Here is a 16681-nt window from a genome sequence, read left to right on the forward strand (position 1 = left end):
GTACAATTGCAAAAACTTTTAGGCCCTCTGTTGCTCTGCAGACTGCTGTACTAAATTCCTCTATAAAACGCGTCACGAAAACGAGATCAGTTTCCCTTCAATCACGACTGCAGCCTTTGAATCTTTGATGACGCAAATGGATGGGCCTCATGATATTCGGAACTTCCTCTTCATGCATTTTGGTAGTGCGGCGTTGTACCGTATCAATACTCTTCACCTTCCTCTTCCCTCGAAACACGAACACACGAGTCAACTCGTACGTGCCGATCCTTTATCTGTGAATTTCAGGGCTCTCTCTCTCTCTCTCTCTCTCTCTCTCTCCCATGTATACAGTTCACTCGCATCGATAATTAATTATACACTCTTTTTTAACTTTGCAACTCTCTCTCTGTCTCTCTCTCTCTCTGTGTGAAGAAGGCGGTCAAGGTATTTTACTGATCGTATGCAATATACTATAACTCTATAAGCTCCAAGCTCTTACTCTCTTCGCTTAAAGCTCAAAGCGGCACATTCAAGAACCTTCCAGACCCTGTGGCTCAGATCTTGGACTTCCAGCTTCAGACAATGAGGTGATCCATGTAATCTTATTCTTTTTTGTTTTTTTGATAGGTCCATGTAATCTTATTCTTTTCGTTGCTCTATTCCTTTTCTTTGCTATCCTTTGTTTGCTCAATATGAAGAATGTTAATTTATCAGTATAAAATGGTGACTTCTTAGGGTTTGTAACCAATGTGTACTGCTTCTTGGATCATCAGCTGTGAAAGATTTCTCAACTTCTAGATAATGTTAGAATAGCTTGTAACTTTGAATCGGTGAGTCGTTGTAGCTTACTTGGTCGCCGAGAAAACAAATGCAGCAAAATAGAAATGCATAGATCAAAATTTTAAAACCGTAAGAGTTCCATTACTTTTTTGAGTTGATACTAACAGGGATAAAGCGGTGCCTTCTTTATCGTGTGGTTGGTTTCATTGTGAGTTTTCTTTGTTTGGCGGCCGAGAAAATGCAGTGAAAGAAAACTAACTGAAATTCATTGTGATCAGCATTATTTCTGCTCCTGAGAGTGTTGAAAGGTGTCATTTTCTTCCATTTATCGGCAGACAAACGGATGGCTATAGTTTTTGACGATATGGTCTACTTGTGTAGCTTCTATGTTGCTTCAGGTGCTAAGTAACAGAGGTCTTATTTTCCTTAACATTTAATTCAATCTCGGTAATTTTAGGCTCTGTTTTATTCCTGAGAAAATGCAAGAGAGTTAAAGCGATTAGTCGTGAATCTCTCTGAATGCTTTAAGATCTTGCAAAGAATGGGGAAAGAAAATCAGATATTGCTGTTTGGCTAGTTAAATTGAGGTTACCTTTACACTCGGGAAAGTTTTGGACAAGATATATATCTATTGCTTTTTTAATACTTCTTTTTTTCTTCATGTAGAATCATTGCTCAAAGAGCTATAACAGAACATACTTGTCGAGTATATTTTGGTGTATAAGCTTCATTCAATTGTTTGAAGAGGTGCCCTGCTTATGTTGAGTAATAGATAACTATTCAAAACATGCCATTCAATCTTTCTGGTGAAGTAATATAGTGGCAGAAATCAATGGAGGAAAGCAGCAACAGAGGGGATTTTAGACAGTCACCATTGAAATCAGGTGGCAGTTTGAAGTCTACATTGTCAGGAAGGTTGACTCCCAGGAGTTCTCCTTCATTTCGTAGATTGAACTCTAGCCGAACTCCACGAAGAGAAGGTAGAGGTGTTGGAGGTGGTATACAATGGTTTCGAAGCAATCGTTTGGTGTATTGGTTGCTACTGATTACTCTCTGGGCTTATCTTGCATTTTATGTTCAGTCCAGGTGGGCTCACAGTGATAACAAGGAGGCATTTTTGGGTTTTGGAAATAAGCCAAGCAATTTTGATCAGAATTTAGACACAGAGCAGAATCTGCAAAGGGATTTGATTGTCAAAGACAATGGCTTGGCATTCAATAATGGGACTAATAAAAGTCATGATGAAGATATTAAAACAGCAGATGTGGTTTTGCGCAAAAAGGGAAATGTTGTTTCATCAAATAGAAGTAGAAAATCAAAGAAGAGAAGTAAAAGAGCAGGACGTAGTTTGCATGGTAAAGTGCATGGTAAACAAAAGACTGTGGTGGGCATTGAAGGCAATGACTTGGAGGATCAGGAACCAGAAATTCCAAAGAAGAATTCTTCTTATGGGTTGCTTGTTGGTCCATTTGGCTTGACAGAGGATAGAACTTTAGAATGGAGTCCTGAGAAGCGTTCTGGAACCTGTAACAGGAAGGGAGACTTTGCACGCCTTGTTTGGTCTAGAAGGTTTATTTTGATATTCCATGAACTTTCAATGACTGGGGCTCCAATTTCAATGATGGAATTGGCAACAGAGCTTCTAAGCTGCGGAGCTACGGTTTCTGCTGTAGTTCTTAGTAAGAAGGGTGGGTTGATGTCAGAACTTACTAGGAGAAAAATCAAGGTGCTTGATGACAGAGCAGACCTCAGCTTCAAAACAGCCATGAAGGCAGATCTTGTCATAGCTGGATCGGCAGTTTGTGCATCATGGATTGGTGAGTGCCATTTGGCAGTATACACTGTATGGTTTGTAAAATATTTTATTATATATGCTGATATGAAGAAGTTAAAGGTGAGAAACAAAGTGCATCACCATGATTCATCAATTAGACCTATATATGAATCTTTTTATTATTTACTCGTGAAAAAGATCCATTTATTATTAGAACTGAAATGTTAATTTTTTGCATTATTAACCATATGCAGGTATGCTATTTGCTTCTGTTTACTGCTTTCTGCACTCTTTGGATGCTCTTAAAATGCAGATTTGTTCTGCTTTATAATTATGAGTATCTAAATGCTCTTTTGAGGCTCTTGAAATGCATATTAACTTTTTTTCTTAGTTTTTGAAACAATTATCATGCCTCTGATACGTGTAAGGTCAGACGGTCTAAAAAACTATTGAGTATGACAAATAAAAAATGACAATAGGGACAAAATCATACCATTCTAAAGTTAACTAGTCTTCTTTGCAAATCAAAAATAGCATTTTTTTAAAGGGTTCTATTTTACTGCCATGTCTTTGTCATGATTTAACCTTATCCTGCTTCAGCTAAATACAGTCAGCTTAGTTCCTATGATGATTCAGTAATAACACCATCTAATCTCAAGTGTAGATGATTTGTTTGAAGAATCATTGGATTCCTTTGCATTTACCCCATGTTATGACTATAAATAAAGATTTTGATTTAGTTGTTTGTTTATTTGTTTCAGAACAATATATTTCTCATTTTCCAGCTGGTGCCAGCCAAGTTGGTTGGTGGATAATGGAAAACCGACGAGAGTACTTTGATCGGGCAAAAGTTGTCCTTAACCGAGTCAAAATGCTGATTTTTCTGTCTGAATCACAGTCTAGACAATGGCTAAACTGGTGCGAAGAAGAGAATATTAAACTGAGATCTCAACCAGCACTTGTTCCTCTCTCTGTTAATGATGAACTGGCTTTTGTTGCTGGCATTGCATGTTCACTTAATACTCCATCTTTCAGCACCAAGAAGATGCAAGAGAAAAGGCAGTTGTTGCGAGATTCAGTCAGAAAGGAGATGGGGTTGACAGATAATGATATGCTTCTTATGTCTCTGAGTAGTATTAATCCTGGAAAAGGCCAGTTCTTGCTTCTTGAATCAGCACGTTTGCTGATTGAACAAGAATCTTTGGACAATGCTTCTAATATTAAAAATCCAGTCAATATAGGCCAAGACCAATATAACTTAGCTAAAAGGCATCATATAAGAGCTCTGTTTCAACATTTGAATGATGTTGGAGTGTCCTCAAATGAATTACCTGCTTCAAATGAGTCCTTTTTCAGGTTGAAGTTATCCAAGAGGAAAAGCTTGCAGTCACATGGTCTCTTCACCTCTGTTAATGACACAGATGCTGTGAACTTTTACATCTCCCAAGGAACAAAGAAAATGTTGTCTGACAGTAGAGGAACACAGGAACATGCACTTAAAATTCTTATTGGGTCTGTTGGATCTAAGAGCAATAAGGTGCTTTATGTCAAAAGACTTCTAGAATTTTTATCCCATCATTCAAACTTGTCAAAGTCAGTGCTCTGGACTCCAGCAACCACACATGTAGCATCACTTTACTCTGCAGCAGATGTTTACGTCATAAACTCCCAGGTGATCAACCTTCGTGGTCCTTTAGTGATTCTAGTCAATAGAAGGTGGTCCTGGTTCTACATAATTTTTTCAAAGCTCTATTTATGGTTTTTATGTTTCAATTTATGTTGTCGGGTTTACATCAAAATACTAGCTTCAGATATGTCCCCTGCATCACCGGATACGCCCAAAGGATTTTGTTTTCATTAATATCTAGAGGAGTTCTGGCTAAAACTTGAGTGCTGCTAGGTGGCATCTGTAGCACAGGGTATATACAAGAGCATCACCGATGCAGGCTAGTCTATATTATAATTATGTGTTGAAAAATTTACTTGCATTCATCTTTACCAAATAAACGTAAGTGATAACTGACCAAGTGCTTATATATGAAGCTCACATTTCACAGAATTCAAAAAAATTATTTGATTCATGCTTCTTAATCATTTTTATGTTACACGTTAAATATAAAGCACAAGATAATCTGTATAATTCTGTACAGGGATTGGGAGAAACATTCGGGAGAGTGACAATTGAAGCAATGGCATTTGGTCTTCCGGTATGAGAACCAACTAGTTTTTTCTTGTTTTTATTTTTGCAAAAAAAAAAAAAAAGGCCTTGAAGGATGGTGTTATTTGTTCTTGTCTTGCTAGTTTACCTTCACTTGTTAAAGAGAAAGATTATCTACACTTGCAGAACTTGGGCATGCTATCTTTGTTGTGAATGCTATCTTTGGTGACATGCTAAAACCCACATGATGCTTATAATCCTCCATCTCAAACTCCACTAAAATTTGGGGTTATTAATCGTTAGAGTCAAAGCTTCTCACGTGTCCTCAACATGCAACTTCTGTTATAAAACGTGAGGCGTCAATTTGGTTATTAGAATGGTTAACTGATTTTGATTTTCTTCCCAAGAACTGCTTTACTTTGATAATGTAGCATCAGAACAATTCATAATGTTTAAAAACATTACAAAACTTGGACTATTCCCTGCGTTTGCTTATAAACCATGATCTACCACGTTACATATCTGTTGACAAGTTAGTCAATGTTCATTGACATTGCAATTTTTTATTTTATTTGTTTATTTGTAAATCTGTGCGCATGTGCTTGTTCATTTATTGGAGATGCTTTATATTGGAAGCGATCCCTCACTTTGGCAAGTCGTGTGTAAATGATTGAGACTTTATATTTCCTATTTAGACATTTTACAAGGGGATGAATCTTATTTACCGGACCTGGGTTGTCCATGGACATGCTACAGCTGATATCGTAACGAGAATGTTGTTGTTGTTGTTGGTGTTGACTTATCATTTTATCTTCGTAGTTGACTATTTATGGAAGTTTCGTGGAGACTATTTCTCGTACAATTGATCTTATTTAGATAGAACTAAAATCATTGATGGGATCTTGTAGACATTTAGGTGACAGATGAGCTGTCCCCCATGTCTTAGGGGCGTTGGTTAATGTTGCCTGAGAAGCAATGTACGGGATTGAGACCAGCAGGTCTTGACAACAAACTTCATTTTTATGGAGCAGGTGCTTGGAACAGACGCCGGGGGCACAAAAGAGATCGTTGACCACAACTTAACGGGCCTTCTTCATCCTCCGGGGCGTCCAGGAACTCAGGCCCTTGCTCGAAATCTCCGGTTTTTGCTGGAAAATCCATTGGCAAGGGAGCAAATGGGGAAGGAAGGAAGGAAGAAAGTAGAGAGAATGTACTTGAAGCGGCACATGTACAAGAGATTTGTAGAGGTTCTCGTCAATTGCCTGAAAACCAAATAACATTTACTACTGAGACATTCTAAATTATTTTATTGGTTTTTGAATATCAGAGGGTGCTGTGGGTATTAAAAATTTGTATACCATTCCTGAATTGATTTTACAGATGACTAGTTCTGGGATATTCCTCAAGAAATGAAGAGGCTTTTGATGAGTCACAAGTTGTTCAGTTTCACTAACTTGCTAGATGCTAAGCATGTTGCTCTCCGTACAGATTTCATATTTTTTTTTAAGAATAATATTATGTACAGTCACTTTTATATATTCTCTATATATTACCGATGTGATTGGTTATATTAATTTTTTTTAATACGCAATCAATCACATTAATAAAATGCATAAAAGAATATGTAAAAATGAATGCACGTAGAATTTGTATAGTTAAAAATTTTATTATATCATTTTTTTTGTATAACATTTAGAAAGTAAAAAATAAAAAACACAAAAATAAATTTTTTGAACTAATGGTAATTTTGTGGGGGGCAAAATTACATGAGGGTGATTTACTGAGGTGGTACCTTTCAAGTTTGCCACCTCATTAATTGCTACTTGATGATTAATGGGAGCCGTTCGATTAATCGCTACCTTCCAAGTTCCAACATTCACCACCAATCCAAATTCATGTTCACTACCCATAAGAAAATGTACCGGAGGAGGTGATTTCGTTACTATTTAATTTTTTTTATTTATTTATTATTATTATTTATTATTATTTAATATTTTATCATTATTTTTTCATCATTTTTTAATTATTATTTATAAATAATCTGAGATTACCTCACTATCCAAACGTAGCTAAATATATTTGGATAATAGACTCTACTATTATTTAATATTTTTATTATTATTTTTTATTATTATTTATTATTTTTTTATTACTATTTACAAATTATTAAAATTATTTCAAACCCTAAGCATAGCCTAAAAGTCGTCTGCTTATGTTACGCCCCAGCCTACCAAGCCCAAGACCAGCCCAGACCGGAACCGGTTACACCGACACACTTGCATCCCCGAAAAAGTTCCTTTGGAATTCTGGCGACACGAGACCCAAAATTAAGAAGAACCGCCTCAATTTCTTCAAGTTCAACCGACCACTTTTCCATGTATTAATAGCATGCTCAAACTAGCCTATTACAAATGGATGGGGCATCCAATTTTTAAGTCGAGAGTCAAATCCTAAAGTTGTCCTTAGAACACGAGCTTATTCTTTATCGATGATTTGATAGTAAAGTGGTCCTTGAATTTTCGGGTCCAAAGAGATGTTTTTTTTTTTTTTTTTTCAGCAATAGGTAAGAAAACGGGAAGTTCAAGTTTTGACAAAAGTATAAACATTAGTCGTTGGTGCCTTTAATACAACTATAAAAGTGTAAAATATCTTCTTTACCGCCAAGCGACGGTATGACGTTTATACGAATCAAATTTGAATGTGCAATCCGTATAATGTGTGTTTTCTATGATTAGTTTGCAAATATAGTATGAAACTTTGATAAAGGTACCGACGACTTGGGGGTGTTGGAGATTGGAGAATGTTATTAAGCCTACCTGCCTTCCACAATAGAAGATAATTGAGCCTTTGCGCATGCACTCTTTTTAAAGTTTAGTTAAGCACTTAATGAATACGATATCTTCACTACAAAAAATGTAAAATATGATGATCGAGTCGATCGACTTACAATTAGATGGAGCCAGCATGTATCGGATGAGGTATATTAGAATTCTTATGAATTATTACTAGAGTAACAACTTCTGTCTCTCCCTCCGACCTTCTTGCTATGTGAATGCGGGTGTAAAGTCCTACGTGTATTATCCTAAATAGAATAGAAAAACAGGTACTGCCAGGTATTTTAGTGTGTGAATTATGGTTTGGAGAAAAGTTTACAAGTGATTCTCATATATGTGACCTGTAATCGAGAGATTGGCTTCATAATTAAGGGTACTGAAAATTATAATCAGTTGATAAATAATCCTAAAAATATAAAATAATCCTAAATAATCTCCACATTGCTCAAATTATTGAGTAATTATAATCACATATGATCTAGCATTTGTCGGCACCGAAATGATCAGCCCAATTAATTAAGTGACCAAAATTAAAGCTAAAAATAATTATGCCTATAAATTGATCGGTGGAAAAGGGCGGCGCTTGGTCACTAGACGTTGAGAGGAAAGTGACACTCCAGGAACGATAAACGAAACGCTGACATGCAGAAGCACGTGATCAATGTAAACAGAAAATGACCAAAATGAGCTTTAAAAAAATAAAAAAAGTGACGACCAAGATGATGATAATAACAATAATAATAATATTGTTATAAACTATCTTGAATTGTATGACCACATTTATCTAGTCGTCAATGCATAGTACTGCATAGTAACTGGCATAGTGAATGGTCGACATATGTACAGTGCATAGTGCCAGCATAGTACTGCATAGTAACTAGCATAGTGAATGGTCGACATATGCACAATGCATAGTATCAGCATAGTACTGCATAGTAACTGGCATAGTGAGTTGGCCGACATATGCATAGTGCATAGTGTCAGCATAGTGCAGCATAGTAAGCTAGCATAGTTCCCTTTGTACGCCTATATATATCGTTGAATTCTTTAAGAAATTCATAAGTTTCATAACTTCTCTGAGCTCTATCTCTCTCTCTCTCTTTCCTTTTTGATAGTTTTATAACACGTTATCAGCACGAAAGTTCTGACGATTTTGAAGCTAGTAGTCCTCAACTTCAAGTAAGTTTTTCAATATATTTTTATATTCCTGATTTATATATGTAAAAAATGTCAAATCTTACAAAATTGAAATTCGTTGCTCTTGACATTTCTGGAAAAAATTATTTATCTTGGATCCTTGATGCTGAGATCCATCTGGATGCAATGAACCTGGGAGATACAATTAAAGAAGGAAATCAAAGGTCCCTGCAAGACCGTGCTAAGGCAATGATTTTCCTTCGGCACCATTTTCATGAAGAATTAAAAACTGAGTATCTAACGGTGAAAGATCCACTTATTTTGTGGAATGATTTAAGGGAGAGATATGAACACCAGAAAACTGTAATCCTCCCAAAAGCTCGTCATGATTGGATGCACCTGAGGTTGCAAGACTTCAAGAATCTTAGTGAGTATAACTCTGCACTCTTTAAAATTAGCTCGCTATTGAAATTATGTGGTGAAAAAGTCACTGATGATGACTTGTTAGAGAAGACATGTACTATTTTTCATGCCTTGAATGTGCTCCTGCAGCAGCAGTATCGAGAGCGAAAGTTCAAAAAATATTATGAACTTATATCTTGTCTTCTATTAGCTGAGCAAAATAATGAGCTTTTGTTAAGAAATCACCAGTCACGTCCTACTGGTTCTATATCATTCCCTGAAATGAATGGTACTAGATTTACATCATTCCCATAAGCGAATGGTGCATCTTTTCAAAGAAAACAAGGGCGTGGACGTGGTAGGAAAAACTATGGAAGTGGAGGTCCTAGAAGTGACCACACTAAAATGGACAATAATAGATATACACCGTACCACCAGAAGTGGTTCAACTCAGAGAAGGGCAAAGGTCCCCAAAACAAATTTTTAAAGAAAGATGAAGATGGATGCCATAGATGTGGTATGACTGGACATTGGGCTCGTATCTGTCGTACAGATAAGCACTTGGTTGACTTATATCAATCTTCTATAAAAGAAAAAACAAAGAAATTTGAAACAAATTTTACTGAACCATCATATGCTTTAGATTCTATAGATGGAGAAGATATTACAAGTCTTGATGTTTCTGATTTCTTTGATGATTCTAGTGGTAGAGTTGATCATAAAAGTGTTCATTTTTAATTAATGTATTACATTTATCTTATTATAAAATATTTTTATATTCTGCAATGTTTTGTGGTAATGAAAGTTTTATTTATTCTTTTATACTTGTTATAAATTATTGATGATATGATTTATCTGAGAATGGAAATAGAGCATCCCTGAAGGATCGTCGTAAATCAATAATTTTATTGAGTATCTCATATGAGTGATACTTGTACCAAAAACTTATTATGATTTATGCACCTGAAGTTGCATAATTGAAATTGTGGAAAGAATATATATTTGAATGAACGTCTCGAATGTGCTCCTGAAGTAGCAATATGAAATGCAAACGTTCACAATATATTCTAAATCTGTATCAGTGACTGAGTAAAATAATGAGCTTTTGATAAGAATCATTATTCACGTCTTACTAGATCTACATCATTCCCTGAATTGAATGATAATGAATTTATATCATTCTATTCCCTGAAATGAAAAAAATGATGCGTTTCATTCAAAGAAACTAAGAGATTGGACGTGATAATGAATATCTTTTTGGGCCAGAAGCTCGTATTGGAAAAGTTGTAAGCTTTCTCTTTGAGATGATATTATACAAATTATTGAATCAAATATTATGATGCATCAAAATGTGATATGATTCAAAATATTTGTATCTTTTCTTGGTTATCTTAATCATCCAAAATCAATTACGATAAGTCGAATGATTTTCATATGGACGTCCATAAAAGAACCAGAAGATTCTTCTACTATAAAGTTTTACCACCAGAAATGAAAAGAAAAATTTGCTTGAAGCAAATAAGATGAAATTATTCGACGTTATCTTGATTATCATATGTGAACCAGAAGTTCAGATGATAATTAAATTTTGGATATAATAAGATAAAAATGTCTCATATTCTAGCTGCTAAAATCTCAGCGAGGATTGAAGTCCCTGTAGGACAATTAAGAAATTCAGCAGTCTAAAGACATGTATAAAGGCATGTATAAAGGCATGTGAGACTTATCGATACAAAAGATAGAGTATCTCAAAAGAGAAAGGCACAAATAATTTGGTGCTCCTGAAGAGGCCATACCCACAAAACAAACAATAAAGTCCATCCAAATTCTCTGTATAAAATTCTTCTATATAAACTCTTGAAGAGTACCTCCTGAAGAGGTTTTTCATGAAAATGTCTTCCCTTGAAGAGGGACAGATACCTGAAAATAACGAGATATCGTTACATTTCATGAATAATGGAGAAATTATGGATAGAAATAAAATTGTTGTCGACAATGTATTTCCATATGAGATGGCAATTAACATTACTAGAAGTAATGATGAAAGTGAATCAAGAATCGTCGAAGAATACGACGTAAAATATTGGCCAAATTTGAAAGAAACAATTCCTGCAGAATTGATTCGCTAGTAAAATATGATGCATCGAGACTTGAAGTCCAAACACCTAAAGAGGTGATGCTTGTTGAATATCAGTGGGTATTTATGGAAATGAAATAAAAATGTGATATATAAATCACGAGTCAGTTTCTCAATTCCTGCAGAGTTGATATCACTAAGTAAAATGTGATAAATATGGACTTGAAGTCCAAACACCTAAAGAGGTGATTTTTGTTAAATATCAGTGGATATTTATATATATGATATAAAAAATCTGAAACTTTTAATATGAAAATATGATATAGAAATCACAAGTTAGTTTTTCAAAGAAACAATATTGATATGATTTTAAAGTGGTTGAAATCATTTTAATATTTTTATTAGCTTGAAAGTTACCGATAGTTTGGATATGCATGATTAACTGCATATTTATATGGATCATTGGATCATGATATATATATGAAAATCCCTGAAGGATAGAGAATGTCTGAAACTTCTAATATGAATACATCTAGAAATATGTATTCTATCAAGTTTCAAAGATCCTTATATGATCTAAAGCAATCCAAACGCAAATGAAAACAAGCTATTATTGCAGTTTATATATATGATTTAAATGTCATTGAGGCTCCAGAAGAGCTCATAAAAACTGCACATATTTGAAATATAAATCTGAAACCCTTGCGGCTTCAATGGGAAGATGGATGATGTTATTAGTCATGAAATATCATCTTTTAATACAATTAGTATTTCAGATTCATATTATGGATTTGATATGAAGTGTGCATTATTAAAGAAGAAATAAAATGGAGCACACAGAACATCTACCAAAAGATAGAAACATAAATATGAATATTTGTGAAATATTATTTTATTATCTTGAAGCAAGAATTACAAAAATTTGAGGCACTTTGCCTCATTCTTTAAACGCTCTTGTTCTTCAAGAATCTGCATGGCATCCCTATCTAAAGGTGTGGGCAATCGAAAATAAGATTTAAGCAAGGATTTTAAATTCCTATTCTCTTTTTTTATTGATTCTATCTTCATGTTGGACTCCAGAAGAAGTCGTTGAAGTATAGCAATATTCTCGTGGAGATCGTCAACTCCATAAGTTCTGGATTGCAGTCGCTGAGAAAATGCGACAATGGATGATGAGTATCGGGTACCGAGACTCACAAGCTCATAGATAGCTTCATTATCTGACCTACGAGTCAGATCATTATATTGCATGATAGCACCTGTGGTAGAAGCAGGAACAGCTGATGAACGAGGTGCCAAATACCTCATATATTGACTCTGAGAAGATTGCTGAGCCATTGCAGAGAGAGATTGCAGGATAACAATGCAGAAAGAAATTGCAGAGTAAAAATGCAGTATGATTACAGAAAATTGAAGAAGATGACATGCGAATGAAGATGAGCTGAATATCTCTTTTATAGAGAAAATTATGATACAACATCTCTCGTGAAGCAAGAGAAAAGAGACGAAATATAGCTTCATAGCTCAGCGGCGCCTGACAGCTGCGGTGCCTGACAGCAAGCCTGACACCTACAGAGGAGTTGAAAATCCGCGGTGCTTGTCTAATCTTAAAAGGCTGGCCACCGTTTTTATTAAAAAATGATGTTAGCGGTTTAATGTTGATGAATTCTCCACTAACTGTGTTATTTACAAGAACTCCAGAAGAGTACAACTCCAGAAGAGTAGTGATGGGCATAAAGATCCAGTTGTGATTATTTTATCAACATGGATCAAGTCCACAGTTAGTTGGATGTACAGATGCGAGTTATCTTTCAGATACACACAAGAAGATCACTGCAATTCATGAGAAGAAAGTTGAAATTGATATCAAGAATATACGGTCAAGTAAAAATCTGACAGATTTATTCACTAAAGCATTACCAACTGCAACATTTAAGAAGATTATGCAGAACATTGGAATGCAGAGGTTTGAAGACCTGTTATCATGCACTACCAACTGCAACATTTAAGAAGATTATGCAGAACATTGGAATACGGAGGTTTGAAGACCTGTTATCATGCACTTTTCAGGAGAAGTAATATATTGAAGACTTGTGCTGATTGTACTCTTTTTCCTTCGCTAAGGTTTTATCCCACTGGGTTTTCCTTTGCAAGGTTTTAATGAGGCAATTCTAAAACACTCGGTGATACACATGAATACTGTACTTTTTTTCCTTCGCCATTGGTTTTTTCCCACAGGGTTTTTCCTTGGCAAGGTTTTAACGAGACATATTCTTTAAATATGGTCATCCAAAGGGGAAGTGTTATAAACTATTTTGAATTGTATGACCACATTTATCTAGTCGTCAATGTATAGTGCCGGTATAGTACTGCATAGTAACTGGCATAGTGAATGGTCGATATATGCACAGTGCATAGTGCCAGCATAGTACTGTATAGTAACTGGCATAGTGAATAACCGACATATGTACAGTGCATAGTGCCAGTATAGTAACTGGCATAGTGAGTTGGCCGACATATGCATAGTGCATAGTGCCAGCATAGTAAGCTAGCATAATTCCCTTTGTACGCCTATATATATCGTTGAATTCTTTAAGAAATTTATAAGTTTCGTAACTTTTCTGAGCTCTATCTCTCTCTTTCTTTTTCGATAGTTTTATAACAAATATGAGATTTTAAGAGCTGATCGAAGATAGTCGAATCTTTTCAAATGGGAATATATTTAAAAAATCTGAGTTCTTTTATAAATAAAATAAAATAATCTTTCCAACGAACCATGACGAAAGCACAACCAGCGGCGGTGCAGCCAGTTTATCCAAGCAATATGATACGCACAATACAAGAAGATGCAACATGCAAAACACGACATTAAAACCGATAAGTACAAGGCCAACAAATATATATATATATACATATTATATGATATATCACATTATGCTGATGTGACTACCCATCAAATATTAAATTAATTTTTACATACAGACAGACAGTAGATACTAATAACAGATAAGTTCAAAGTTCCACTAATTAAGGATAGTTTGGTAAATGAAATTAGACAATAAATTTTCAATTTCAAATAATAATTCTGTTTTGGATGCAATTAACATAAAACACGCCTATTGATTACAGCATTTTCAATTCTGACTGTATATATACAAGTAAAGATTTAGCTTAAAAAAATAATAATAAATAAAGGGAAAAAATATACAAAAACAAATACGGTAGGGTTAAATCTCCAAATAACACCCAGCTTGAACATGTCCGGAGTAGTTCTCAGGGGTCTGTACTTTCGTCCATGCATAACATTTCAAATCCAGCATGTAACCCACGTGGGATTGGCCCAACCCAGCAGAACCAATCACCAATAACTTTCCCTGCCACATCCACGTGTAAGCGATATTGCACACCTCAGCAGGTAGCTTGCCCACCACTTGCCATTTGGCACTTTTATTCGCCACCACATCAGCTCCCCTACACATGTAAACTGCCCCGTCGTCGCCTCCGGCACAAGTGCGTGGACACTTGCCAGCTTCTAAGAAGTCCTCCTCTATATGATTCCAACACCACGTGGAGACATCGAACTCTTCGGCAGTTCTCTCGAACCTGCCTTGCATCTCTGTGCAGTAGCCACCGATGATGCGGAACTTGCCAGCGTGGAATATCGCCTTGCACTCGTCGCGATCTCCTGCCATGTCAGGTAACATGACCCACTCGTCTTCGTCCACGTCATACGCCATAGCGGATCTCAGCGCTACCTTGTTTTCGTCATGTCCACCGGCGACATAAACCATCCGTCGTTCCGAATCCGATGCGCACCCAAAGAACGTTCTGGGCCTACCCGGCATATCCGCCCCGCGCCGCCAAGTGGCAGTCAGGAAATTATAGACGAACACCGAATTGGAGACAGTCCACGTCACCGGATCCCATCCACCCATCACCACCAAATACGACCCCGTTCCGGCCAAGCGGCAAAACATCGGTAATCCGGAAGACATCTCGGGCGCCAACGGCAGCTCCCTCCAAACACCGGTTTCCGGTTCGCATATAGTAAGGCGGTGAACCGGGTGATGAACCGAACACTTTATTACGCCGGACGTCATGAGATTGGGTTCGACCCGAGCTTGGGCCATGACAATAAGTTTCTGAGCATGGCCAGCGTCCTTCCGTAGCCGGTGAAACTCCGGAAGCTGAATCTCGGCCATCCAATCTTTACACACTGATGCGATAGTCGGGAAACCCTCGTAAGAAACACGAGCAAGACAATCGCGGACAATATCGTCGGGAAGAACTGAAACCAGTTCCGTCATCAGTACTTGAAGAAAAGGCACGAATTAACAACGATTAAAAAGAACTTGGTATTGGCTATGAAAAAGCAGGGAAACAAATAAGCTGGATAATTGAAGAAGTTAGAGACCAGGTTTGAAGAGGCATTTGTTGTATGGTGCGTATTTATAAGAAGTGGCACTTGGGAACTATAAAAGCACCACAAAGGGGTCAACTTTACTTGTGTTTGGGTGTCCAAATTCCAAGGCAGGGATCTGTTCCCCATCCTTTACAGCGTGCATATTCCGCGGCGCCATGGTAATAATTAAAACAAATGGAGTTTCTAGAATTTTTTTGGATTGATCTGACGGAGACCACCGGATGGCGGATACCATAGAAACGGCTTGTAAATTTGTTCCTATCTCTCTATCTCTCTCGCAGTTTTTTTTTTTTTTTTTTAATATTGCATTGACAAACAAATACTATGGATTGGGATCATCCCAGTTTCAGTTTCGGTAAGCATGTGAGTCTTGTCTGTGACATATATGCCCCTTTTTTTTTCTTCGCCTCTTCTTCTTTTTGAAGAAAGAAATAGAAGATGACAAGGACAGTCAAATAAAAAAAGATGAGGATAATGTCCAAACTCGAACAATGGGTCGGAGTCATTCCCGACCTATAAATGTGGTCTCTCCCTCTTTATTTTATTATATTTATGTAACTCTCTCTTTTTCTTTAGATATTTTCAGATAATTGATTGAATAAAATATGATTGAATTGAAAAATAAAATATATATAGTTGAAAAATATAATTTAATTGAAATATGATTATAATTGACATAGAATAGATGAAATAGTAAAATATAATAAAATAAAATATTTAATTTTTTCAATTATTAATTACTCATTATTATATAATAAATAAATAGATAATTTAATATAAAGATTTGATGTGAATAATCAAAATCAAATTCATTTTATATTATTTTATTGTTATGTAATAAAAAATTATTATTCCAATATAAAAATTAATGTGAATAGAATAGTTAAAATCTAAATTTATTTTATATTCATAAAAAATATCATTTAAATATATATAATCTATTATCAATTCTCTTATATTTTTAATCCCAACAAGGAGAGTCAAATCGACTTATTAATTTTAAATTTTAATGAATAAGTGAACAATCATTATTCATTACGTAAATTAATGAGAGTTTGTAGACTGATTTTACGTTTAAATAAGATTTGGAGCTTTTGTGTGGACTCTACAAATT

General features: G+C 35.6%; 2 protein-coding genes across 5 annotated transcripts; one reads left to right on the forward strand and one right to left on the reverse strand.

The window, feature by feature from the left end:
* On the forward strand, positions 1 to 6126 carry LOC122282735. Of its 4 annotated transcripts, none has more exons than XM_043094740.1 (6): positions 1 to 256; positions 415 to 569; positions 1429 to 2579; positions 3298 to 4208; positions 4687 to 4743; positions 5726 to 6126. In XM_043094740.1, exons 3-6 carry the CDS (start codon positions 1595 to 1597, stop codon positions 5969 to 5971), a joined length of 2199 nt encoding a protein of 732 aa, XP_042950674.1. In that variant the 5' UTR covers positions 1 to 256; positions 415 to 569; positions 1429 to 1594; the 3' UTR covers positions 5972 to 6126. The 4 variants fall into 4 exon arrangements, with proteins under 4 accessions (XP_042950674.1, XP_042950690.1, XP_042950683.1 ...); XM_043094756.1 differs by having other exon boundaries at positions 418 to 569; XM_043094749.1 differs by lacking the exon at positions 1 to 256 and adding an exon at positions 1041 to 1160 and having other exon boundaries at positions 263 to 569.
* An 8055-nt stretch (positions 6127 to 14181) lies between these two features.
* Positions 14182 to 15836, reverse strand: LOC122282760 (F-box/kelch-repeat protein At1g80440-like). Its single transcript, XM_043094773.1, has one exon. It carries the CDS (start codon positions 15449 to 15451, stop codon positions 14372 to 14374), a length of 1080 nt encoding a protein of 359 aa, XP_042950707.1. The 5' UTR covers positions 15452 to 15836; the 3' UTR covers positions 14182 to 14371.
* Between the last annotated feature and the right edge of the window lie 845 nt (positions 15837 to 16681).

Source organism: Carya illinoinensis, chromosome 1 (assembly GCF_018687715.1).
Source record: "Carya illinoinensis cultivar Pawnee chromosome 1, C.illinoinensisPawnee_v1, whole genome shotgun sequence".
Lineage (NCBI taxonomy): Eukaryota > Viridiplantae > Streptophyta > Magnoliopsida > Fagales > Juglandaceae > Carya > Carya illinoinensis.

What these genes read in the sequence shown, in the direction of transcription:
- LOC122282735 (XM_043094740.1), top strand. Translation starts at nt 1,595, where the DNA reads ATGGAGGAAAGCAGCAACAGAGGGGATTTTAGACAGTCACCATTGAAA. An exon ending in AGTTTGTGCATCATGGATTG is followed by an intron (nt 2,580 to 3,297) that starts GTGAGTGCCATT and finishes TATTTGTTTCAG; the next exon opens with AACAATATATTTCTCATTTT. An exon ending in TTTACGTCATAAACTCCCAG is followed by an intron (nt 4,209 to 4,686) that starts GTGATCAACCTT and finishes AATTCTGTACAG; the next exon opens with GGATTGGGAGAAACATTCGG.
- LOC122282760 (XM_043094773.1), bottom strand. Translation starts at nt 15,451, where the DNA reads ATGACGGAACTGGTTTCAGTTCTTCCCGACGATATTGTCCGCGATTGT.